The sequence below is a fragment of the Synchiropus splendidus genome, chromosome 12 (genome assembly GCF_027744825.2).
Source record: "Synchiropus splendidus isolate RoL2022-P1 chromosome 12, RoL_Sspl_1.0, whole genome shotgun sequence".
Taxonomy (NCBI): domain Eukaryota; kingdom Metazoa; phylum Chordata; class Actinopteri; order Syngnathiformes; family Callionymidae; genus Synchiropus; species Synchiropus splendidus.
The window spans coordinates 10,060,281-10,084,103 of NC_071345.1; the positions used below are offsets into that span (position 1 = coordinate 10,060,281).

A 23,823-nucleotide genomic window follows, 5' to 3' on the forward strand; every position below is an offset into this window, starting at 1 on the left:
GAGGAAGAAAACAAATCAAATCACAAAGACTAACAACTATTGTACTTCCATGAATATAACAGTTGCACGGCTCAAAACCAATAAAAACAGCACAAAATCAAGGATACAACTAGAGTTTATGCTCAAGCATGACATCAACTGTAATTTGGATTATACGTTTTTATAATCACCATTTGTGAGGAGATGTATTAGATACTTATCGTCTACCTTAGTTGTGATCTTCATACTCAGAGAAACAAGTGCTATACTCTGAATATCAAGTGGAAAACTTACCTGATCTCCGGTGGAAACCTTCATCTTGTTCTGTCGGCTCTGAGTTTAGTACTATAGATGGGGAAAAGTATTAATGTAATGTTGAAAAAGAGAGCATTATCTCTCCTGACACCATGAGAAAAGCTCAGAATATTGCAACTTCTTCAAATAATAACATAGATAATTTGAATACAAACATCGTGACATTAACATATTTGCACATCCCTTATAAAAACGTGTCACAATCACAAGTGCTGAATTCAAAGTGCCATTTACGAAGTGCAGCCACTATTTAGTGACTATTTCTGAGACAGCGGTAAACGGAGTGGCCCTTGGCATTTCCCCTTCAGATAAAGTCGTCGTGTTGTCATCAGCAGAGGGCACTCTGGGCTCCAAATCTTTGGATCTTTCCCGTTTTTTACAAGTTAAAATTTCACCCAGATTTTGCATCAGTTGCAGCAAGGCCACTCTAAGCTCCCGACAGCGAAGGGCGTACAGCAGCGGGTTGACTGCGGAGTTCAGGAGACAGAGTGTGCTGCAAAAGGCAAAGGCTCTCTGTTGGGTCCGAGTTAGGATCACAGACACGTCCGCCAGCATGAAGGAGAGTGCGGGGAGCCAGCAGCCGACCAGGATGAGCAGGATTAAACCGAAGGTACGAGCCAAGCGGATATCCATCCTCATGCGGACGTGTCCCGTCCCCGTCGCTCCATGGAAGCTCATGGAGGTTTCATGACGGTGGGCCTTCCATAGAATTAGCGCATAAGCCACGAGTATCAAGGCCAGGAGTACCAAGGTGAAACTACTCCAACAAGCCAGGTATCCCTGCCTGATGTAGGGGAAGAGGCGTGAGCACGGTGAAGCAAGACCTGTTGGGCATCTCCAGCCCATTAATGGTAGGGAAGAGATGACTATAGTGGAGCTCCAGAGGATCAGCAGACTCAGCAGGGCTCGGCGGCGGGTCAGCAGAACCTTGTAGCTGGAGGCCTGGTGGATACAAAGGTAGCGGTCTAGAGCAGTCAGCAGCAAACTCCCCACAGAACTGGTAAAGGCCATGGTGACGCCGCCCAACTTGAAAAGGTAAGCCGTGGGGCCGTCACTCTGACGGAAGAGGTGGAAGTCGAGGAAGCTGGTGGTGAAGAAGCAACTAGCGAAAACGTCAGCCAATGCCAGGCTTCCGATGAACAGGTAGGATGGCCGTTGGCGGAGATTGGCGGTGGCCGCTATCACCACGAGAACAAGAGCGTTCTCCAAGAGGGTCAGTGGCCCAGCCAGGAAACAGATAGAGCCAATGGCAGTCTTCTCTTCGTCGGTCAGGACCATGTAGCATTCAAGATTCTCACAGGACTTGAATTCCTCTAATAGAAAAAAAACAGACCTGAATATTAGGCCAACTGTGTGTGTACAGAGTATCTCTGATCTTTTTATCTGGATTTAAACCATCTTTATTATACACAGAGAAGTTGCTCATCGATTTTACCCAAATTAAAATTTTTAAATGGGGTTCCACTGCTGCAGCGCGTAATGGGAGTATGACTGGTGGGCTTACTTTTAACTGGCTGGCCATTAATTGTTATGAAGAGATGCCAATAATGTTTTGCATTTAATCTCTCCATCATTTTTGTGTTTCTATCTGTCGACTTATATCCATCAAACTGCAGCCATAATCTGTTTTTTTTTAATGATGATTTTATGAATCTATCCATGAACATGAATGGCAGCCTCATCCAATGAGCCACAGTGAACCCATGTCTCCACAATGGTGCCTCTCCTCCTGAACACTACAGTGGTTTTGAGCAGTGTGGGATCCATCATTCTGCTGAGCCAACTGTGGGCAACTATTAGAAGCAAAGTCCTGACTTCCTGTGGGTGATCTATAAACAACCCAGTCTTCCTCCCTTTCAGTCTGTTTAATGGTCCACACAGGAGAGTAAAGGAAGGTCAGAGGAAGTGGAGGAAACTAGTTCCAGCCACCCATGACTCTGATTTGTTTTGGCAGACAGGACCAAAATACCTTTCATGCTCATTTCTATTTCAGCTACTCCTGCAACTGTCTATTTTGATGTTACATTGCCACCTATATGACAATAACCCAAGCGCCTTTACAGAAATAACGTTAAACTAACCAGCTAAAGCAGGAAGGAATAAAGAATACCTTACCTGGTGCTGATGATGCATTGTCTTTGTTTTCACTGTGTTTGATCCACTCCTCCATTTTAATAGCTGCCAAGGGAATCATTTGTAAAAGAAATTCAGAGTGAAATAATAACACAAAATGTAATCGATGCCATGTCTCATCAGCTAAAACATTTCAAATGTATTCATGCAGCGCAACAATATACAGCAAATATGAGGTCAATGTATGTATGATAGGTTATTGGTAAAGCTATTTTTCTATCTAATTCCTTTCTTAAGGTGTAAATTCAAATTATTATTAGTGAATAGAAACATACCGTTTATTAACTCCTTCTCTTGAAGGAGGTAGGAAAGGTGCTGTGGATGGAAAAAAAAATATTTGTGAAGTACAAAATGTAATTATAGTATTTTCCCTCCTCTCAGTCAATATTGAACCTGGACCTCAGGAGGAACATTAACGTTTGTAAGTGAAGACAGAATGTCATTTAGAGGTCGGGGCAAACAGATAATGAACATTATCGCGTCATGCATTGCTCACAGAGGAGAAATGGAACCTTCCTGTTATGTCATGAGCCATTACATTCTGAAATATGCTCGCTAGAGGGGTGAATTTGGAAAAAAATGTGTTCCTAATGACGTCCATTTTTTTTCTACAGTAGAAAAGTAGAAAATTGCTGTACCACTGATTATTTGAAAGGTTTTTTAGGTATTGGAATTGATGTTAGTTATAGAAGAAAAACATGAATATTGTTCATATCGCTAAAGCAATTAAATACAAACTTAAACTATTATCTATTATATATAACAGAATTTAATCGTATCAGAATATTTGCCACAAGAAGGTACATTTTTCAATTTGAATGAATTTGGTAAACAAAATTTACTTTGCATCAGTTTGACAATGGCACAATGAATCATGATGTTGGCTATATTCAAGTTTTTATATCACCTTATTAAAACTAAAGCTCTTTTAATGTCTTGAAAATATTTGCATAGGAATTTCAATTTTAAAAGAATTTCAAGTACATTCAGAGTAGTGGAAACCCTGGCCATTGTGTAGTGAAAAACATCCCTGAACAAAAGCAAACAGATGCTTTTGTTTGCTTTTTTTCAGGGCTTCCTCCATGTTTGTTGTTGTTGTTATCATCCTAGCTGCCACGTGTCTTGTGCATCAGTGGGATCAGTGGACCAGGAACTCCTGCACTTACAAAGCAAAAACATGCAGCAAATAACGCCTTCCCTTTGGAATTAAAGTGGATTCTAATCTGAAAATTGAAAGGTTGATCAGCAGGTGAAGGTCACGGCAGAATTGTATGGTCCTCATAATTGCTGCTCCTGTATGCAATCAATAGATTAAAATGTGTGAGGGGATTATTCAAAATAGGTGATGCTATACATGCTAAGCACAAATCCTATCGAGGTTATGAATGAAAAACACATTTTATTGTCTCAGTTTAATAAGGAACAAAATTGTGTTGTGAAAGCAGAGGGATGTCCAGCCCAAAATGCAGGAAGTAAATCACTTTCAAGATGATCCCTGCTGAGAGATCGTGTGTGTGGTGGATATTACACCACCTCAGGCTCTCGCTCCCCAAGGACTGCAAACATCGACTGGCTGAGCGCTTCCTTTTGATTCTAAATGACCAGTCATGTGAAAAAAAAAGCAACTTTAGGGAAAGAGCAGGATTGATGCTAGATATATGGCTGATGTTAAAAAGACAGAAGTCCCTTTCAGTTGCATAACTAACATCACAGCTGAAATCAGATGTAGCAATTGCCCCTTGAGTCACAACAGCACGCCATTTCAAACATTCTCTTAGATTCCAGAAGACATGAAAAGTCGGAAATGAATCTAGCAACGAAACCGAAGCGCAAACAAAATCATCTTAATTTTTTCGCAAAAGCATATCACTAACAACATTCTTTATGTGATCTTACATGCGGTTAGATGTGATACTTGGAGCTCACCTAGCGTTTTCTCTCCCCCGATGTTGATGAGTGACTGAAATAGAAGTAGAGCATCCCACAGTGTGACCACGCAGACCTGCACATAGGGTGAGTGACACTGAGGGGCGAAGGAAGGAGGGAGGAAGTGGTGACAATCGAGAGAGAGAGAGAGAGAGAGAGAGAGAGAGAGGGATGACAGCCAACAAATGGTTTGAAGCGCGACTCTGTCAACAGAGGATGCAATCATAAAGCACCCTCCATTTTGGTCGGAAAAAAAATGTTTGCTGAGTCCTCTCCGTGAAAAGGTTGAGCTGCCTCTCGAGAATAAAACACTCAAGATGCGTGTTATTTCCACTGGCGGGAAATGTGTCAAAAGCAATTCAAGCGTGGTGTTTTATGGGCCAAAACGGTCACTTTAAAATAAGAACTGGAAATATAACGTGTATCAATGAATTAAAAACTATATCAATGATAGAAAGTATGTAATAAAAATAAAAAATACATTCATCCTCAGGTGCAACTTCAGATGCAATACAAGTTGTTGTGCAACAGGGGGCGCGCCTAAGCAACGACCTCTTCAAGCATTTTGTTTTAGTCTGAATAAAATCTATATGTTTTCTCGCAACTATAATTATATAATTCAAGCAGATGTACGGAAGAGAATAAGGGCCAGTGAAGAAAAAAAATATATAATTATGACTTTAATCTCTGGAAGTCAGAGAATAAAGTCAGAACTTTGAAGTGAGACTTTTTTTTCCCTCAGAATTTTGAGAATCTGACTTCTGAGATTAAACACAGAATTCTCACTTTAAAGTCAGAATTCTGAGATTAAAGTCAGAATTCTGCCAATTATTATCTTTTTTTTTTCTTCACTGGCCCTAATTCTCTTCCGTAGCAATGAATCCTGAGGGGTGAGGTGCCAAATTTTCAACTCATGACAGACACAAAATCCACCTTTACGTAACTATCTCTCATCACAACTATAAAAAGAATAAATCCAATAAGATGGTGATGCATGTGCTCCTGACAGATGTGAACCGAGACTTCGGTCCGAAGAGGAAATGTGATTACAGCTGTCGTCAAATCACAAAATGTTGCCGGTCTGATAGAAAATAAAACAAATCAGCCCCAAACTGGATATATATATATATATATATATATATATATATATATATATATATATATATATATATATATATTATATATATATATATATACACACACACAAACAAACAAAAAAGGCGAGGGTTGGTGGTGACAAATGTTGGCCTCTTGTTATGTATTTAAAAAGAAACAGTCACTCAATTTTAATTTGATCTCACACATCAGCTCAATAACTGACTTCTTTACAATTACAACAACCTTTCCTGACTTTTGGCCCAAGGACCTTTGACATTTATGAGCCTTTGAAAGTCAATGAAGGATCGTCTCACACGCTTGTGGGAAACATCCACGGATAATTTATATGCGTTGGTGTTCCTTTTTTCATGCTGTGAAACTGTAAGTTTCATCTCACTCAAAAACCCAATGATGAGTTCAGACAGTTTCATCACACCACAAAAACACACAAAAAGTTCCATGAGATCGGAGATTTAAAAAAAGTGTAGTCAGTTCTGTTATATTTACATGCTGAACGTCTGTGGTCAAAAATAGATATCAAAGCCCCTCCTGTGTTCGATGTGACCTACAGAAGCCACGGCGACCTACTTTCCATACATAGTGAACTCTTGATATGCCCACCCCCTTTTTGGCTGCTCGGCTTCAGGGAGTGTCCTTCCATGGCTTTAATCGCAGAAGTGACGTAGACACTGTTGCACAACATTTCCTGATACTGAGTTAAGAGGTGTGTGCCACACTGACTGTGGATTTAGCTCACAGCACTTCAATTATCCAATTTGGTGTGAGATAAAATTAGTAAAATCAGTCGTACTGGAAACATGTGTAAGTACTTTAGAAGTGGAAACTAAAGATGGAAAGTATTTCTAAAGGTGACTTAAATACAATTTACGTTTTCTTTTCTTAATTGCCTTTACTCGAAAAATATTGATTAAAAAAAAACAACAGAATTGTCTGACAGTCCAGAGGATAACAAACACCTGCATAGACAGACGCACATTCTTTCCAGCTTCATTTTTTGAGATATAGCTGAAAAGACCTTGAGGTCTGCGCAACAGTCTGTGCCAGGCCGTGTTAGTGTCCCGGGACAAGTTGGCCCTGTGAACCAAGTTTACAGAGGGAAGAATAATCTTCAGTTCAAACTTACTTCACAGTTATTGTAAGTCATAATAAGAAACATAAATGAAATAACCACAGTGGCATGATACGTGGCATGATACAGGTAGATCAACTAAAGATGAATAAAACTATAGTGAAAACAAAACTGATCAACTATTTGTCTTATTGTCTAATGCACACAAAGGGCTTCACGAAAAATAAAATAAAAACAATTAATTATGAATTTGTTTTAGTTTAGTTAAATATTTTTGGAATAACAATTAGGTTCTGTTCAATACAATAATAGAAGGTGGCTTTGAGCCTTTATTTAAATAAATTAAATAAACAAAGAAACTCTTGCATTAAGTGGGAAAAGGAGACACACAACTTAATAAAGTTCAAACAAAACACACTTTGGGATAAATCAATACTGTACGTTTGGAGTTGGGCTTCACACGGGTCTTGACCCAAAACACAGTATATGAATTGTGCGGTTGGTCAGTGGACACAGAAGCAGGAGGCACGTCGTAAACCATTTGTTTCTTTACGACCACTCAATGACGTCCGGCGGCTGACTCGAACAACTAAACTGATCCATTTGTTTATGAAACAGGTGCTGTTCAGTAACGAATATTGATGACTTTAACACGAAGAATATATCAAAGTCAGTCTGTTGTTTTCTTCATTGGGGGATGGGCTGTCACCGCCTGTTGCGGCAGACCCAAATCGCTCGAGTTTTATCCACACGATCCGCTTACTTATGTCAACTTCATCCGTTCAGTGACTTCCAAACACATCGCTCGATGTTTACAGTAATTATTTAAAGGCTTTTCCAGAATTACATAACATAACAACAGCGGTTCTTATTGATTTCCGAACGCTCGTGTGTGATCAAAACACAATAGAGGTGGTTTTCCGTGTCCTGCTTTTGCCGTTGGGAGGTTGAAGTCGAGGACTGTTTTCTTGTTTTGGTCAGGAAAAAGCGCAACAAAAGAAGTCCGCGGACGTGCAGAGATTGACGTCACCGGTCGGACAACAGGCGTGTACGTGTCTGGCACTCTCGATGGCGATTGGTTAGCCGGATTCTCCCTGCCATCGGATTGGTCGGCTCTAAGCTCGGCCAAGCTACATAGCAGGACTGTAGATTCCATTTTGTTGCAATTCAGACGGAGACAGAAGAGGAAGGGAGTGTCGAGTCGTTTCACATCGACGAGTTCGGAGAGCGACGGAATTGAAGGAAATATAGCGAAACTGTGCTTCCTGCAATTTCCACCGAAGGATCTCAACCTATTCTATATTCATATCGTTTGTCTGTGGAAGGGCTTCTGCTACAGAGCCAGTCGAAGTCGGTAAGTCCAGTTTGCCCTCGACGCCATGTTGAGTACTGTTTTCTTTGTTTTGATTTCCTGCCAAAGTCGACTGACCTAGAATGCGTAGCTCCGCATTTGGTCCGGAAAACGTTTATCGACACTGCTTAAAATCGTACTTGCAGATGCGTCTTATTCGATGTTATTGGTTTAAAGCGCTGTCGAAAGAGAACAATGAAGCAGGAGCGGCAGCTGCTCCAGGAAGCAAGTGCGACAACAACACGCAGTTCGTTCATAGTGTTTTTTTCCGACGGAAATGACACTTAAAATACATTTTAACGCCAAGTTCATCAAATAAAAATGCTTTATTTAATTTTTAGACTTTTGAAAAACGTTTTAATATGATGTTTTATGTATTTTTTTTGTGTGTGTTGATGTCATCGATGTTTGACCTGTGGCTCCATTTACAGGATACACGGCTTCGAGGAGCATCGTGTGCCGAGGTGAATTGATGTTCAGCTCGGCTCCACGAGTAAACAACGCTCATTGGCACATGAAAACCTCAGATCTTGCTGGACACAATAGTGCAGCGAGAAGTAGACAAAAAGCTACTTCGAGGACCTGGGGCCCGGTTGGAGGTGAAAGACTGAAGAGGGATCTCGGCTCAGTCCACTTTCTGACAACAAAGAGGTGAGCAAGTGGCGAGAGCTCTTGTTTATCTGTGGCTCACGTCCGTTCTATTTACATCATCTAATCCCGAACCTAATTTAGGTGACACACAGAACTTCAAGAATGGGAGGTGGAGAGAGATACAACATTCCAGTTCCCCACCCAGAACGGCCACTAGCTAAGAAGAACCACCAGCTTGGCCGGGCGAAGCCAAGAGGTCGTGACCAGAACGGATCGACGGTAGCAGCATCTGCAGCAGGAGCAGGGGGCCTTCACCACCATGGTCACCGCAGGAGTGACAAAGGCGCAGCTTACCTCAGATCCCCGGAGGCGCGGCAGGCCGCGTCTGCAGAGAAGAGCACATCTGTCCGTTTTGCCACCAACTACGATCAGAACTGGGAGGGCGCCGTGTCTCATCTCAACACACTCCTGGCCACACAGGGGAGTCCCAGCTACGCTGGGCCCAAGTTCAGTGAACCGCCGTCGCCCAGCGTCTTGCCCAAACCTCCCAGCCACTGGGTGTCTTTCCCAATGAGCTCCTGTGACAACAGGGAGATGATGGCCTTCCAACTGAAGAGCCTCCTCAAGGTGCAAGCCTGAGGGAAGGCCGCCACTGATTTCTGAGATCGAGCCAGGACTCTAGCGAGGCAAGTCCCCCACCAGGAACGGTGTAGTGTCGTAATACTTTTTTTTAAAAACCAGTGAGCATACAAGGTTTGGCAAACATTTTGCTTCAGATCTTGTTTTTTATTTAAAGAGAAAGTAATTTTAGACTATTACCACATTGCAGCCTTGCTAGTGGAGGAGTGCCCTCAGTGGGTCCACTTTTGTGATTGACGATGAACTGGATACCCTTTGTACTTGTTGTTTTGCTCTTTTTAGTCCGGCTGTTAAAGCAGATCAAGTGCGCCTAATCCCAAATTTATTTTTACACCCCCCCCTCCCGATCAGGTAACTCCGCCCCTTCCAATCATTACAGTCCACTTCTCTGGACCAACGTTTTTCTTCTCAATATGTCAGGACCTCAACGGCAGAAATGTGTAGCTACTTTGTAGTCTCTCTTTCCACGAATACTTTTTTTTTAGTTTGTGCTTTGTTTTGGGATGTTTTAGGGCACTTGACTGCAATTCTGCAGGGAAAAGCATTTTACCGGATATAAGCTGTAGTGAGTCAGGTCAGAAGTTTTAACCTCAAACCGAAGTGTGATAAAAGAACCGTGGCAAGCAGGCATCAGACGGTCCGCTCCCATACTTTTTTATTGCGCTGTGCGCAGATGCACTATGGGAGCTGGGCTGCTCCGAAGCCTGTAGCACTCTGTCATAGCATTTATTGTGCCCTCTTTTCGTTGTGGTTGAAGAAGTTGTTTGTGATGCTGAGTGTAACCAAAGCAATTATTGGCTGGAGGGAGCGTTTTTTTTTTCCCCAGGGTTGCTGCTTCATGTCCTGATGAGCACTGTTGTAGTGCCTCAGACTCTGCCTGTTCAGGACACAATGTTCTGGAGCCAATGTGCGGAAGAGGACCAGACTCTGCAATTGGACTGAGTGTGACTTGGTCCACATCAGATGTCTGGTTCTGTTGGCTGCCTACATTTGTTAAATAAAGGCAGATCTGAGTGTCACGACCCAAAGGACTGACAGTCGACAAAAGGCACGCGTGTTTACAAGTGGGTCCCTACGGTTGACTATCGCTAAGAATCAAGAGACACTTGCTGCCTCTGCCTATTCTTGCACTGCAATCAGTTATTTCTTTTCAGTGAGTTACAGGTCGGAATGCTATCACGGTGATAGAGGCGCGATGGACTATCTTCCAGTGGATTCTCACCTTTCTAGAGTTCTTCTATTGCGGCACTTTTGGTTTCCCTTTGCAGAATTGAAGCTGTTTTTATAGCCAGTCTAAATCGACAAAACATGTGCGAGAGCCATGTAAATAATGAAATGTGTAAAGTACTTGTAGCATATGTACATTTTCAGGCCAATGTTTGAGGCTTGAGCAACAAAAGTATTTTTAGTAATAACACTGAATGTATAAGGCGTGCTACGTTCATGTCTTGACTTCAATGCTGAAGAATATTTTTGTTAAAAAAAAAAACAAAACAAATCTGCCTACAGCATTCTTTCATGCCCTGCACTGTTGTATCTTTCCAGAGATCTTGCACATGGGTTTTTTTATTGTTTTGTAGTCTGCGGTGCAGGCTGAAAAATGCTGAGAGCTTAAAACTAAAATCAAGTTTAATTGGAATTGAGGAGACTTGCTGCTGTATGGATTTCATGTCTTGCATTGATCTTTGTGCCTAGGTTGAAGCCCATGCTCAAATCTGACTTTGTTTGTTGACTGTCCACTTTCAAAATGACCAAATTTCAAGGAGGACCATTTTCAATTTGGAGCTGTTCTTCCGCCAGCTAAGGTTGAAGTTGGTCCTCAGGTTGTTCATGTACATCATTGTTGTTTTAAGTCTGAGTCCTGCGCGGACAAGTCTCCTGTGGCTAAATTTGAAAATTGTAATGAATTGGCTTTGAATTTGTCCCCTCAGTAAACTGTCATTGTATTTGAAAAGAAAATATGCCCTGTTAAAAATTGGTATGAATTAGTGACTGAAAACAGAAGCAGTTGTTGCACTTGTGATTTGAAAACAAAACTCAAACAAAAAAAAAATAAATCCCCTTTCCCTCCCCCCACTTCCTGTTTTCATGTGTTTTATTCAGTGTTTTTGGTTGCTCAGATCTTCAGTTGTTTCCACCACACCAATACAAAATTACATGACTTGATATGAGAAGGTTTCAGAACACACCAACATTGAGTTATGTTCATGAGTTGATATAGGTTCTTGAAGGGTATAATATATATATATAATATTTTTACACATTAGTATATTGCTTCAGATTTTACTTAAATAGGACACACAAGGAAGACAGAAGCCATAACCAATTTATTTAAGATTAAAAAAAAATGTAAATAAACATCTGTCCAAAATTATTCGTACCCTGCCTCAATACTCAGTTGCAAACCCCTTGCTTTTGCTCACAAGCTTCTTGCACATGTCGACAGGACATTTGGACCATTCCTTCTTTGCAAATGTTTCCAGATCTTTGAGCTTGGAGGGTCCGTGCTGCCACCCGTTTCTTGAGCTCTATCCAAAGGTTCTCGATGGGGTTTAAATCGGGACTTTGACTTGGCCACTTCATAACATTAATATCATTGTCCTGGAAGCATTTCTCCACCACCTTCAACGTATGCTTTGGATCATTGTCCTGCTGAAAGGTCCAATGCTCCCCTTGGTCCAGGTTCTCTGCTACCTTCTTGAGGTTTTCTTGAAGAATCTTGATGTACTGCTCTTTCCTCATGATTCCTTCCACTTTAACCAAGCTGCCAGGTCCATTGGCAGAAAAGCAGCCCCACAGCATTATACTTCCACCTCCATGGTCGTTGTTAAACATGGAACCTCAACTGTTAAACATGGTTGAGGTTCCATGTAGAACAGACAACCAGAAGCTTTGATCTTTCTTTACAGCGAGCTTTTACATGCTTTGGTTGAAGCAGAGGGGTCTTCCTTGGTTGACGTCCATAGAGGCCACTTTGGTGCAGTACTTGCTGGAGTGTCTGCCTTGACAGTCTTGAGTCACACCACCCAAACTCATTTCCTTCAGAACAGCCTTAGTAGGGGTTGTTGGATTGTTTTCAACATCCCACTTGATCTTTCTGGCAGGCCCAGGTGACACTATTGACTTCCGTCCACATCCTTTGAGGTTTTTGACGGTGTGAAATTTTTGGTACTTCCGGATTATACTTTGCACCGTTGCTACTGCCACCTGAAATTGTTTGGCATTTTTTGTAGCCCTTTCCTTCCTTTTTAGCATTTACAATGCACGTTCTCATGTCCTCACTGAGCTCTTTGGTCTTTGCCATGGCAAGTTTTGTGTTGACACGAAAATGACTGAAATGTCAGAAGCAAGTCAACTGTCTGAAAACTGGTTAAAGAACAAAATGCAAACTCAGACCCTCAGAGACGACGGTTTGTTTGAATATCCTGTGGCTATCGGTCTTATATTATTTATGTCAACTCTAAGGTGAAATACCAATGTGTAACTGAAAAAAAACAAGGAATACCTTGTTTTTGATAGGGGTATTAATAATGTCAGGCTTAGGTATATACATATATAATGTATTCAGAATGATTTGTGGTTAGTCAATTTAGGTTCTTCCACTTTCCTCCCACCCGCACGTCACGAGGGGGTGGGTATTTGTTCCAGCCAAACAAGCACACAGGTTATCCAATCAGGTGTCAGCTTTAACAACTAGCAAAAGACTGATAACGGATGTGTTCTGACACAACTGATTGGTGACAAGGTGACCTTGATTTGTGTGTGCACCCACTGCAGCCCTTACATGGATCAGTCTGAGACCCACTGTAACTAGTCTCCCTGCCCCACAGCAGCACAGACGTACACAACCTGGATCAGGAATGCGATTCCATTCTAGCAAATGGAAATGCAGTAAGGCACTTGATCTGAGGTAAAGGGTCTCAAATCAGTCCTCAGAAGGGCTGCCGTCGGTTCCAAGTAAACACAGTTTAACCAATCAGATTTATCTGAAACAAACAGCAGCAGGCTGAAATTGGTGAAAAGGTGTCCTCTTGATCAGTTGGTAGGAAAACCTGCACCCACTGAGTTTGGGGATCAGTTAGAGAGCCCTGATCTAAGGCTTCATTCCAATGTCATAGACACTGATCTTGGACAGAAGAACCCAAACTGCCATTTCAATAGTGGATGCCAGACTTTATTACCGTTTGTAAATGGGACAACTGTATAAATGCAAACAAGACCAACTCAAAGTACAAAAATATTGACAATGACACTTTCCGTAAACCCATCCAAAAATATTCACCTTGACAACTGCTTGCATCAAACAAGAAAAGCCTAAAGTCTTCTGTCCACAATCCATCTACAAAAGAGAAAACAATGGATCTGACACACAGCTCACGTCCCTTTTATAAAAACGTAAAACAACTCAGACCCCGAGCACTGCTAGTAATAAACCTGCTAAGTGGAACAAAACATTCTCTCAAACATCAGGCTAGTGGCGTCCAGCCCAGGACCTGGAGCGAGAGCGGGACCGAGACATGGATCTGGAGTAGGAGCGGGATGGGGAGCGGCCGGCGGCCTCTTTATGGTAGCTGGAGGTGGGCTGGAACTCTTCAGCTGGGCTCTGGGACTTGGACTGGTGCTTTTTAGCTCTGGGCTTGGACCTTGAGGGGGATGGGGAGTGGGACTGTGAGCGGCTGCGGGATGCCTGCTCGTGGTGGGTCCTCGGCTGGTCACGTGGTGGACCTCGGTACCGACTGTCGGAGAAAGAAAACTCAGTATGTTTCCAGTGACAGGCAACATGGCATGCAGATGAACACGCTTACTTCTCATTTTCGTGGCTCCTGCTTCGTCTGTGCCTGCTGTACGGACGAGAGCTGAAGGGAGCAGGACAAAACGGGTTCATCAAGATGCTGCATTACTGTGGAACTCATTCTTTGGTTCGCTCAATTATAACCGCAACCAAGTACGAGGACCTCCGCCCTGAAGTTGGGTCCAAACTGGGCTCGTCATGGTGGTTCTTTTTTGGAAGAACACTGATGTGACGCATGACATCACACTGAAAACTCCATTAAATCATAGAGCTTTCTGTAAGCCTCAAATCTTTATGGCTATTACGACACAATGCAGGACCTCCACATGAACCAACAAAGTTATTATCAATTAGTTATAAATTTCCTTTTCTAAAGGTGAGGGCAGTGACCTCATTTTCGGTTATTGACTTGACCCTTTAAATTCAATAAACAAAACAATCTTTCAAAGGTACTCCTCTGTACCATCGCAGTCACTGATCACAAGCCCACAAACATTGTCAGGACAGGGTAAGATATGAGTCTTCAGGGGATGTCCATCCCTTTTTTTCCCAACCAAGCTAGTCAGTTACCACGGTTACCGAGTCAGACTTGGTCCATACCCAGCAAAGTCAAATGATGCTGAGCTTTCTTCTCAACTTACCCTTCAGATCGACGAGGTCGACGTTCATAGGACGGGCTCCTGGATCGGCGGCGATCATAGCTGCGGCTCCTGGAACGGCGACGGCGGCTGTCCCTGTCGTCATCATAACGTGAGAAGCTCCGTGGTGAGTGCCGCTCCTTGGTTTTCATCTGGTTTGGAGCTGCAGAAACCAGGAAGCCATCAGACACCGACAGCCAAAGCACAACAACGCCCGACCCGAGCCTTACTTTTACGATCTCCCTGTGCGAACTGAATCTCGATCTGGCGACCGCAGACCCATTTGTGGTCCAGGTTGTGAAGTGCATCCTCTGCATCCCGGACATCTTCGAATGTGCTGAGTTGTTAAGGACTTTTCATTGATACGAATCGACAAGTAGGGGGTGGGAAGAAGAATACACATGCACAACATTGACAGAGACAGGGCTGCAGTACACGGGAACAGTTCAGTCAATGAATGCTACAGCGACTAGACTGAGATCAGTGGAGTGAGAATTAGGGAATTATTTCTTGAAATACGATTGTCCTCAGTCATTCCTGATGTAATTAACAGTAAAAAAAAATCAAGTTGGCCCAGTTGTGATTTCAGACTGTGAACACATACAAATACTGATGGTGATCAGATTTTGTAGGATACAAAGTGTTTGGCTTGTTACCTTTAATATGCTTGAGTTCTTTATTGTCTTGGCAGAAGAACTTGGAAGGTTCCTGCTTGTCTTTGCCCAATAAACACTTTGCTTTTCTTCCCTTTGGTAGAAAATGGAAGCCTGGGTTCTTTGCTTTTCTCCTCTTTGTATCTTCATGCTTTTGCTCTCTTTATTTTTCCAATTCCCACTACAGCTTGTCGCCTGGGTGTCTTTGGCTTGAATCTACTCTACAACCGCCTTTCAACTTTTCTTTGGTGAGGGGTCTCCAGAAATGTATCTTTAACATTCTAAGGCAACAACAGAAGAAATCAAGGTTAGGGGTGATCGTAAAGCTGAATTCAACAAGTGTTTTACGAAAAAAAAAATGTATATAAAAAAAAATCCCTCCAAGTTGTGGAGAAAACATTGAAGGAACCTGGAAACTCCAAAATGAAAAGAATAAAGGATATTGAATGTATGCAAATCCTCTGGGCCGTCGTGTATAGAAGTCAAGTGGAATGTAGACATCTACAATAGGTCCATAACGACCAAACTCGCGTCGTAAATCCTCTGGCCTAAAGTGTCATGAAATAAGCACATTTATTGGCCTGGTTGTGCGAACACAGCACATGACAGCGACTGTGTTTTGATCAAATCAGGTGCCCTCACACACAACACACTTGTGTTAGAGTCAGGGCTGCACAACACATGGAAAATCCGTCACAAACATGCATTACAAACACAAGTGAAAGAAATCAACTCCACACCCTTCACTGGCTCGAATACTGTTCACATTAATGCCTAAGTAAATTGACAGTAAACGCCTTTGGCAGAGTGGACATGTGACTGATGTGAAAGTCGGTAACTTGCTGCATGTTGAGTACATTACAAGGAAGGTTCACACACGGAACTCACGAGCCCTACCACTGTTTTAACAGAGCAAACACCACATTGGCTATATGCATTAGACAAGGCTTAAAGCAACGTTTTTGTTCAATGGGTGTTAAGAATCGTGTGTACTGCGCAGCTTCATAACTACTTCGATCGTCGCAAGCGTCAATAAAATAAAGTTTGAATAAATAATTTATTTTGTATTGAACATACAAAAAATAGAATTAGAAATAACGCGCAATCTAAACATGAATCTTTAGCGACCAGTGCTTGAAATCAATGCGAAACATCCGACTTATAATCACATTCGTTATGTGTAAACAGCACAGATTGCCGAGTATTAGCTAAAGGCACATAAAACAAGTAGCGACGGAAACCTACAAAATGCGTCTAGAACACTAATAGAATTGGACGTGAAACTGCTTATGTACACACACTCAATGCTGGGTTTAACAGTGAGAGAGGTCAAAAACACTGTCGCCAGCGCTTTCTTACATTCGCCAATCGAAGACGCCATTTTGAGTAGCGACCATAGCATGCTGTTAGCGACGCCATGCGCGTGTACCGATACGGTGTAACAACCAACCTGGACTCGTCGGCAATATTTCTCACAAAGAGAGACGTGTTGGGAGGGCGCAGATAACGAGCCATTCTATCGCGGTTCTGTTGCGACTGAAAGAGTGGCAGCCTCGACGAGGTTCTTAGTTGTAGTTCTCCCTCCAGCGAGTAGAAATACGTGCTGCAGATGGTTACGTGGTGGACGTGAGACACTCACTGCGCATGCTCGGAGAGAACTGACGTCAACAATCTTAAATAGCAGATTAGTACGGAAGCCCGTGAGGACAACACTACAACAACAATAACTACGACATTACTCGATCGCGTTTTCTTGATTTATAAACAAAATCCTGAATTGGAGGATTAAAAAAACTCATATAATATAATTGTATGAAATTGTATGTACCGAAGCACTTTCTTATTTGGTGGCACCCTCACTGACATTGGCAATAAAGCTGAGTCTGATTCTGATTTTTACCAGCAAGTTTTTAACACTCACACAGCCCCGAATATCGGTGACTTACTAGATGAAGAAACCAGTGAGTCACAAGACACAAGGAAGCTGGTATCATCTAACAGTTTGCCAACGGCGTAGGTAGAGCAACTCTGTGTCTATTTTCATAACTTGGTTAGGCGTTCCTCAGTTTGATCGCACGCAACCCTGGAACCCAACTGTTTCGATTAAGCAGATTGGCTGTGTTTTTGTCTACACTAATTCACCTAAGACTGTTTTTTTTCCCGTCACGATGTGAAGTAATCTTTATTCATATTATTAAAAAAACTTCATCTCTAACTTGCAACCCATTTATTGTCTGTATGATATAACAGAAAGAATATGTGAAAACAAAACAACAATAGACCTTCTGTTATGTTGATCCTTTGACCTCATGCAAGTTTTACTGTGTTAGAGCGTTGTCATGAAGCAGAAATTCAGGCTGCAATTAAATATCTGCCAAACGCTGCTGAAGCCCGGAGAGTTGGAGTCATTCCAGAACACAACACAGGTGTACCTCAGGTTAACTTGAACACAATGAAGCTAAACCTGACAGTCTCATTTGAGGGCCAATTTCCTCTCCAAAATGTCAGCTTAGTCAAACAAGATGATCGTGAAACAGCTTAGTGGTATTGTTCTCTTTCTCGCTGTGACAGGATGATGTTGTTCTCACAAACAAAAAAATAAATTGAGTGGGAGGAGGGTGATTCGGGCTCTTCACTGTTTCCCATCTTTTCTACTGATGCGACATTTTGAAGTTACCCCATCGAACAGTACATTGGCCTTTCTTTTGCAAAATATAATGCATTCAGCCTTTGCATGTACTTCTTTCATGGTTAATAACCACAAAGTTGTGTACAGAAACCACACTTATCAAGCAGCACTTTTATTTTAAATAAACAAGTTTCCAAACTGCTCAGTTTACATTTTTTTGCTCTTCCTGATGAGAGTTGTGGAGCCTGTGGTCAAAGTCTGGCGCAAAATGGGAGACAAATAAGCAAAGTGAGTATGAATAAACAGCAGGATCAGTCGAATAAAGCCGCAAGTGAAGATGAATCACCTCAATCAACTCTCCTCCTTTGATCTCCTGCATGTGGTGGACCTTGTCGGTGTCGCAAATCAGTTTCCCACCCTCCATTTTGACGATGCACTGCGGGACACAAGAGAGAGTTATAAATTCAACTCAGCTCAGTCTGAACCTCGCAAATGAAAGTTCTTGTTGATCACTGAAATGAGATTTTAATTTAAATTTGTAATGTAAAACGTTAGAACTGAATGCAACTTTGGTTCAGTTTTGTTTTCTAAGTTTACAGAGAGCAAGTATTACCACTTGTTTTGCCAAGGAATTCCTCACCCAACTACCCACATTACGATTCCATTGCGTGACTGAAGGATTGCACAAAACCGCTCTTTGAAACAAGTTTTGAAAACCATTTTAAAATAAATGCATTTTCGTTGCAAACCTTGAGCTTCTTGCCGTCCATGGTGGTAATTTCAGCCTCCTTGCCGATGGTGAAGGAGTTAGTCACAGTCTTTCCGGGGGTCTTTGAGGTGACGACGAAGTCCATGCCGCTCTGCTTGATCTCAGTGATGGGCTTGATGTCCTTGGCGATCTTGATGATATCTGCTGGCAGCTCTGTCTCGACCCAGTGAAGATTGTAAATAAACCATTTCACATTTCATTCAGATTATTCGGCTCACCCATAGCTTTAAGGAACTCCTCGTAGTTCTCCTGAGCGTAGACCTGCCATGTTCCGCTGAAGTCCATTTTTACTGGAGGTTCTCCTTTAGCCAGGGGCTGGAGGCTGTGGCAGCTGGGTGAAGCTCAACACAAAGTGGAGGTGGACGTCGCAGCCTCCTCTTCTTATACCGCGGCAGTGATGCCCCAGGACTGGGTAATTGTTAACAAACAAACCTGGAGTAATCGCTGCTGTTTGAACAGCCTAGAGTTCACTTACTTCTCTCCTGAGTAACATCAGCTTGGAGCAGAGAGGGATTCATGTCACATGTTCAATTGCTTTACTGATAAGAGAAATAGATACGTGGGCTGTGGCCTGCACGGTGATGATGAAGAGTTGTGTCTGTTCAAGGCATTAACTTTTTTCATGAATTGTATCAGAGGGTAAGGAGTGCTCCTATTTACCTTTCAAAATATGTCATTTGCATTATGTATTTGTATCTTGCCAAAGAAGATGTGGATGGATGTCCTCCTGGGGCCCTCAGGGTTGAACTGTCGCCCTGTGCTCTTAGTAGTGTCACAGAGAATTTCAGAATTTTCCATTAGGAAAACAGATAATCAGATCATAATTCCGCAATTTAAAACATATTATAGTGCTATTACATCGCCAGACTGTGGTGGGTTCTAGTGCTCTAGTCTTCAAGACCAATCTTCTGCAAGGTCATGCAATGAACGACATATAAACTATGTGGGGTCTTGTCTCCCCATTAAAAACAGAGAGTGGTTTGTCAATAGGGGGCACCGGAGCTCTGCTCCTCACCTCATAGTGCCTGCATAAAGCCATATGGTGCATTCATATACTTCTAAAGGACCTATCTATCTATCTATCTATCTATCTATCTATCTATCTATCTATCTATCTATCTATCTATCTATCTATCTATCTATCTATCTATCTATCTATCTATCTATCTATCTATCTATCTATCTATCTATCTATCTATCTGTCTGTCTGTCTATCTCTGTCTGTCTTGTCTGTCTTCTATCTATCTATCTATCTATGTATGTATGTATGTATGTATGTATCTATCCATCTATCTGTCTATCTATCTATCTGTCTATCTATCTGTCTATCTATCTATCTATCTATCTATCTATCTATCTATCTATCTATCTATCTATCTATCTATCTATCTATCTATCTATCTATCTATCTATCTATCTATCTATCTATCTATCTATCTATCTATCTATCTATCATTGCAGTGAGTAATGGATCTGAATACTGACTTGGTCTTATACCACCAAAGTCTTGGTCTTGGTTTCCGGTTTGGTCTTCTCAAGTTTATAGCATTCTGTGGCCAAAGTGACAACCAACTGCTTTGTCTCAGCTGAGTTAAAGTGACAACCATTAAACTGGAGTTTTTGGAATCTAATATGTGAAACAGTTCTTGTTGAGCTCGCATGGCTGGGTACACGCAGATACGCCCAGTCTATGTCAACAGCTGCAGGGTGACATCCAAGTCTTAATTTCCAGAGGATAACAAACACAAACAAACAGCAACTTGATGGGGTTATTTTTGTCCAGATCAGACAAAAGAATAGCATGTTTATATTCACATACACCCAATCATTTCATGTTAAATTGTAAAATCATCATCATTAAGCCTTGTTTCAAACACAGACGGAAGCGTCGGACATTCATTCACATATGTAACTTGCACTTACACCTTCTGTCTGTAGACACGATGGACATAATGCACTTTCCAAAATTGCAATTCAAATTCACCTTCATTATTTCACCCTCAAATATATAAAAAGTTGACACCAAAAATGAATGAAGTACCTTCTTTGTAGAAAACCTACTTTAGAAACGGTGATGAAAACTCGTCTGTCAGCTTTCTTCTCAGTATAACCACTATCATGAAACACACTATTTGTATTATTATTATTATTTAGATTTGAAACATGCAATGACAATTTCAACCCAGTAAAACGCCTTTGGGTTTGATTGCCAATGCCACTCTGCATGGAGAATAAATGGATGAACACACAAAATGTAGGCCTTAAACCCCCTAAATTCAATATTCATGGCAGTGGATGTTCTACCTGGGACACATTTTTAAAATGTATTTTGCCCCTATAGAGAATATATTCTCACTTTGTGTGTACGCAGAAAAAAACCTTACTGAAGTCAAGTGATCTTGCTGTAAAACATCTAAAAGTCTGACTTCAAACAAACCCCCAGAGGTGTGTGACCTTCTGACCTCAGTAACTATGCGGCAAACATTGAGAGAATTGCAAAACTATATGTAATAAATACCAGGTGAATCTTAATAGACTGGTAGTATTTTTTTTTAAGTTTGTGTATCAGGTACCAGGTTGCCCTTGTGACCTAGCTGTATTTAATATATATTATGATTTATTTAACAGATATTATATATTCAGATGAATCTGAACATTAACAAATATATATATATTTTTATCATGGTTTGTTACTCATATATATTTAAAGCAAATTATCGGTCGCTTTAAAAAACGGCAACTGTAACGACAAGGCAGAGGAGGCAGATTATGATTATTATGAAACAGATTATGAAATAGTCGAGGGTTTAAATTTGCAGCATTTATCTTGAAACGGACCGTCTCTGTGTGCCATTGACCCTCCAAAGGTGAGCCCATCTGTGGGTTAATGACCCGGTGGACTGTTTACACTCATCCCGTGCACCTGCTCAACCAAACGTAGCCACGGCCAGAATCTTCTTTCTTTCTTCCCCTCAAAAAGTGATTTGCATTTTTTAATTCCAATAACCAGGTAGTGTGTTTTAGTTTATAATATTGTTTAAGCAGCAGCTTTCACCCTGGAGTGGAGCGGAAAATCTAAATGTCAAGCAACAGTTGATGACAGGATTATACTGATGAAGGCATTAGCTTTGCCGTTCAGCTCATCTCCACGGCGTTAGCAGGAGGCATCTCTCCGTGTTTGTACACGCTCACGGTCACGTTCTCCGTCTCGGAGCCGTGCTTGTTCTGCACAAAAATGCTGTATTTCCCCGAATTCTCAGTGTTGACGTCGTTGATGGTTATGGTGCTGCACTTGGGCTCCTTCGTGATGACGAACTGGTCCTCGTTCAGGATCTCTTTGTCGTTTCGAAACCACGTGATCTCTGGGTTGGGATCTCCTTCGATGAAGCAGGTCAGACAGAGGGACTGAGGGTGAAGAGGAGGGGAGGTTCAGATTGAGCAGCAGCAGAAGTGACTCAAATAGAACTTTCAGTTACGTAAGGTTTTTAAAGCTTTTTTTTTTTAAAGGTTTTTTTTTTTTTTGTTTGTTTCAGAGCCTGCATCTTGTCTGACCTTTCCCTCCATGATGGCCACCACATCAGGCAGACCCTTGGTCACCTTGGCGCGGCCTGTAGCAAAAATGTCACGGTTAACCTCCCACTGGAGTATTTGGAGAAAGAACGAAGAAGCGGGTAACTTACGCTTGTTAATCAGAGCTTCTTGCCTGTGTGAAGCAAAACGTTTCAGTATTATTTCTCTAGTATTAATTTTTTTGAATGTTTTCTTCCTAACAAAGTTTAGTGTCATTATTATGACTTACTTCAACCTCTGATACTCCAGCATGGCGTCGTCAAAAACTGTGAACGGATAACAGTTACACTTCAACTTAGACACATTGTTTGGGTCCAAAAAAAGTAATTTTTATGCGTACTTTGTCCTGACAAGTCCAGAGAACGCTTGTGTGTCTCCTTGCCATCAAACATTTCCAGGGTGTATTTGCCTTTATCCTTCTCCGTGGGGTCTAAGATTTCAATCCAAACACTTTGAGTGCTGCTTCCTGGTTTCATCCTGGAGTCTTGATTTATCTTCTTCTCTCTGCAGGGAAATACATCGTGAACTGGGTCACAATTCATTGCTTCTATGATAAAGTGTACATTCCCAGACACAGAAAAAAGCCCCACCTTGGGGAGAAAAATACCCTGCATCGTGAATATGAATCCATTTTTATTCAGAGAAGCATTGTCTGAGAGCTATAGATGCTGATCCCAATCCATGCGACATCACAAATGTAAAGGAAATTTAATCTCTTCTGTGAACAGTAAGAACTGTTGAAGTGAAATCCAACACGTCTAAATCCTAATAATAATCTGAAGAAATTCGGTAACACATATTAACCGTTAAAACGAATCAATTGTTTATTTATGTTTATTTCCATTCTTAACAAGACACTAATAATACTTAAAAATGCTGAATTACTGGCTAATATGCGGCCAATATAGATATGAATAAGTAGTTTATTTCGTTTCCAATGAGCTGCAGTTCTTAATATTTCCAGCAGATGAAGCCATTGCGCTATCGGAGAAATATCTGTTGAGACTGCGATAACATAAAAAATGTGTTTACTAGTTTTTATTGAGACATCTATGGCCACTCCTCAGTTTAATAAAACGTTATACACTCTCTATGCGACCCCTTGTTCATCTTCTACTATTTGAATTCCTTGTTTTCCAATTTAAAATACACACAATAAAAATAGACAGAAAAAACTGAACAGTATGTTTTTCAACTCTGACAAAGTTTCAATGTCATTTTCAGTCCCAACTGTTCTGTCAAACCGAACCGAGTGTGTTAAACCAGTTTTGTCATTAAGGGTTTTATCTTGTGTATAAAACTCGGCTGCCCCGCAGCTCATTTGCGCAGCATTCCAACTTCACTCCAGGCCATCTGGCATGCCGCAAGAAAAACATGAATATGGAATCTTTTATGTCACCATCTGTGAAAGCTACACCGTGATTTTACAGGACTCAGACCGCTTTCCCTTTTTTCTGCTCCTAAAAAACCCGAAGACAAACTTGAGAAAAGTTGTCTTATCCTTGTCTGACAAATTCATGAAGCATAACTAGGCATAGATTATTCAACAAAACAATGACAAGAACTTGAGCTGAATGTTTATGAAATGAGGAAAAGCTATGAAATGGAAACTTTTGGGATGAAGAAACGTTCCCGCTGCTGCGAGAGTTT

The 23,823-nt window shown here is 41.5% G+C and overlaps 5 protein-coding genes across 9 annotated transcripts in view; 1 reads left to right on the forward strand and 4 right to left on the reverse strand.

Annotated features, from left to right (window-relative positions):
- Positions 1 to 206: 206 nt before the first annotated feature.
- On the reverse strand, positions 207 to 4,420 carry cnr2 (cannabinoid receptor 2). 2 transcript variants are annotated; one of them, XM_053881447.1, is made up of 4 exons: positions 4,354 to 4,420; positions 2,703 to 2,742; positions 2,410 to 2,472; positions 207 to 1,607 (listed from the first exon to the last, which is right to left on the reverse strand). In XM_053881447.1, exons 3-4 carry the CDS (start codon positions 2,462 to 2,464, stop codon positions 541 to 543), a joined length of 1,122 nt encoding a protein of 373 aa, XP_053737422.1. In that variant the 5' UTR covers positions 2,465 to 2,472; positions 2,703 to 2,742; positions 4,354 to 4,420; the 3' UTR covers positions 207 to 540. The 2 variants fall into 2 exon arrangements, with proteins under 2 accessions (XP_053737422.1, XP_053737423.1); XM_053881448.1 differs by lacking the exon at positions 4,354 to 4,420 and having other exon boundaries at positions 2,703 to 2,813.
- Positions 4,421 to 7,689: 3,269 nt separating this feature from the next.
- pnrc2 (proline-rich nuclear receptor coactivator 2) lies at positions 7,690 to 11,198 on the forward strand. The gene is made up of 3 exons (XM_053882113.1): positions 7,690 to 7,895; positions 8,324 to 8,543; positions 8,625 to 11,198. Exon 3 carries the CDS (start codon positions 8,646 to 8,648, stop codon positions 9,120 to 9,122), a length of 477 nt encoding a protein of 158 aa, XP_053738088.1. The 5' UTR covers positions 7,690 to 7,895; positions 8,324 to 8,543; positions 8,625 to 8,645; the 3' UTR covers positions 9,123 to 11,198.
- A 2,085-nt stretch (positions 11,199 to 13,283) lies between these two features.
- srsf10a (serine and arginine rich splicing factor 10a) lies at positions 13,284 to 16,838 on the reverse strand. The gene is made up of 6 exons (XM_053882111.1): positions 16,656 to 16,838; positions 15,647 to 15,753; positions 14,783 to 14,884; positions 14,556 to 14,715; positions 13,928 to 13,978; positions 13,284 to 13,858 (listed from the first exon to the last, which is right to left on the reverse strand). The coding sequence occupies exons 1-6, from the start codon at positions 16,718 to 16,720 to the stop codon at positions 13,594 to 13,596; spliced, it is 750 nt and encodes a 249-aa protein (XP_053738086.1). The 5' UTR covers positions 16,721 to 16,838; the 3' UTR covers positions 13,284 to 13,593.
- Positions 16,839 to 17,990: 1,152 nt separating this feature from the next.
- Positions 17,991 to 18,990, reverse strand: fabp10a (fatty acid binding protein 10a, liver basic). The gene is made up of 4 exons (XM_053882114.1): positions 18,822 to 18,990; positions 18,584 to 18,756; positions 18,181 to 18,270; positions 17,991 to 18,092 (listed from the first exon to the last, which is right to left on the reverse strand). Exons 1-4 carry the CDS (start codon positions 18,886 to 18,888, stop codon positions 18,042 to 18,044), a joined length of 381 nt encoding a protein of 126 aa, XP_053738089.1. The 5' UTR covers positions 18,889 to 18,990; the 3' UTR covers positions 17,991 to 18,041.
- Positions 18,991 to 21,160: 2,170 nt separating this feature from the next.
- The window catches only part of myom3 (myomesin 3), a 47,110-nt gene continuing 44,447 nt past the window's right edge, over positions 21,161 to 23,823 (reverse strand). For all 4 annotated transcript variants that reach the window (XM_053882107.1, XM_053882108.1, XM_053882110.1 and 1 more), the window contains 5 exons: positions 22,514 to 22,677; positions 22,403 to 22,439; positions 22,284 to 22,306; positions 22,156 to 22,211; positions 21,161 to 22,008 (listed from right to left, as the gene is read on the reverse strand). In XM_053882107.1, the coding sequence (XP_053738082.1) occupies positions 21,739 to 22,008; positions 22,156 to 22,211; positions 22,284 to 22,306; positions 22,403 to 22,439; positions 22,514 to 22,677 (550 nt within the window). In that variant the 3' untranslated portion in view covers positions 21,161 to 21,738. The remainder of the gene's footprint in view (positions 22,009 to 22,155; positions 22,212 to 22,283; positions 22,307 to 22,402; positions 22,440 to 22,513; positions 22,678 to 23,823) is intronic.

Excerpts from the sequence above, each read along its gene's own strand:
- cnr2 (XM_053881447.1), bottom strand. The coding sequence starts at position 2,464 with ATGGAGGAGTGGATCAAACACAGTGAAAACAAAGACAATGCATCATCA. Across the intron at positions 1,608-2,409 it reads CAATGCATCATCAGCACCAG|AGGAATTCAAGTCCTGTGAG; the intron begins GTAAGGTATTCT and ends TTTTTCTATTAG.
- pnrc2 (XM_053882113.1), top strand. The coding sequence starts at position 8,646 with ATGGGAGGTGGAGAGAGATACAACATTCCAGTTCCCCACCCAGAACGG.
- srsf10a (XM_053882111.1), bottom strand. The coding sequence starts at position 16,720 with ATGGCTCGTTATCTGCGCCCTCCCAACACGTCTCTCTTTGTGAGAAAT. Across the intron at positions 15,754-16,655 it reads AATATTGCCGACGAGTCCAG|GCCAGAGGATTTACGACGCG; the intron begins GTTGGTTGTTAC and ends ATGACACTTTAG. Across the intron at positions 13,859-13,927 it reads AGGAGCCACGAAAATGAGAA|TCGGTACCGAGGTCCACCAC; the intron begins GTAAGCGTGTTC and ends TTTCTCCGACAG.
- fabp10a (XM_053882114.1), bottom strand. The coding sequence starts at position 18,888 with ATGGACTTCAGCGGAACATGGCAGGTCTACGCTCAGGAGAACTACGAG. Across the intron at positions 18,271-18,583 it reads TGGACGGCAAGAAGCTCAAG|TGCATCGTCAAAATGGAGGG; the intron begins GTTTGCAACGAA and ends TGTGTCCCGCAG. Across the intron at positions 18,093-18,180 it reads AAGGAGGAGAGTTGATTGAG|ACTTTGACCACAGGCTCCAC; the intron begins GTGATTCATCTT and ends ATTTTGCGCCAG.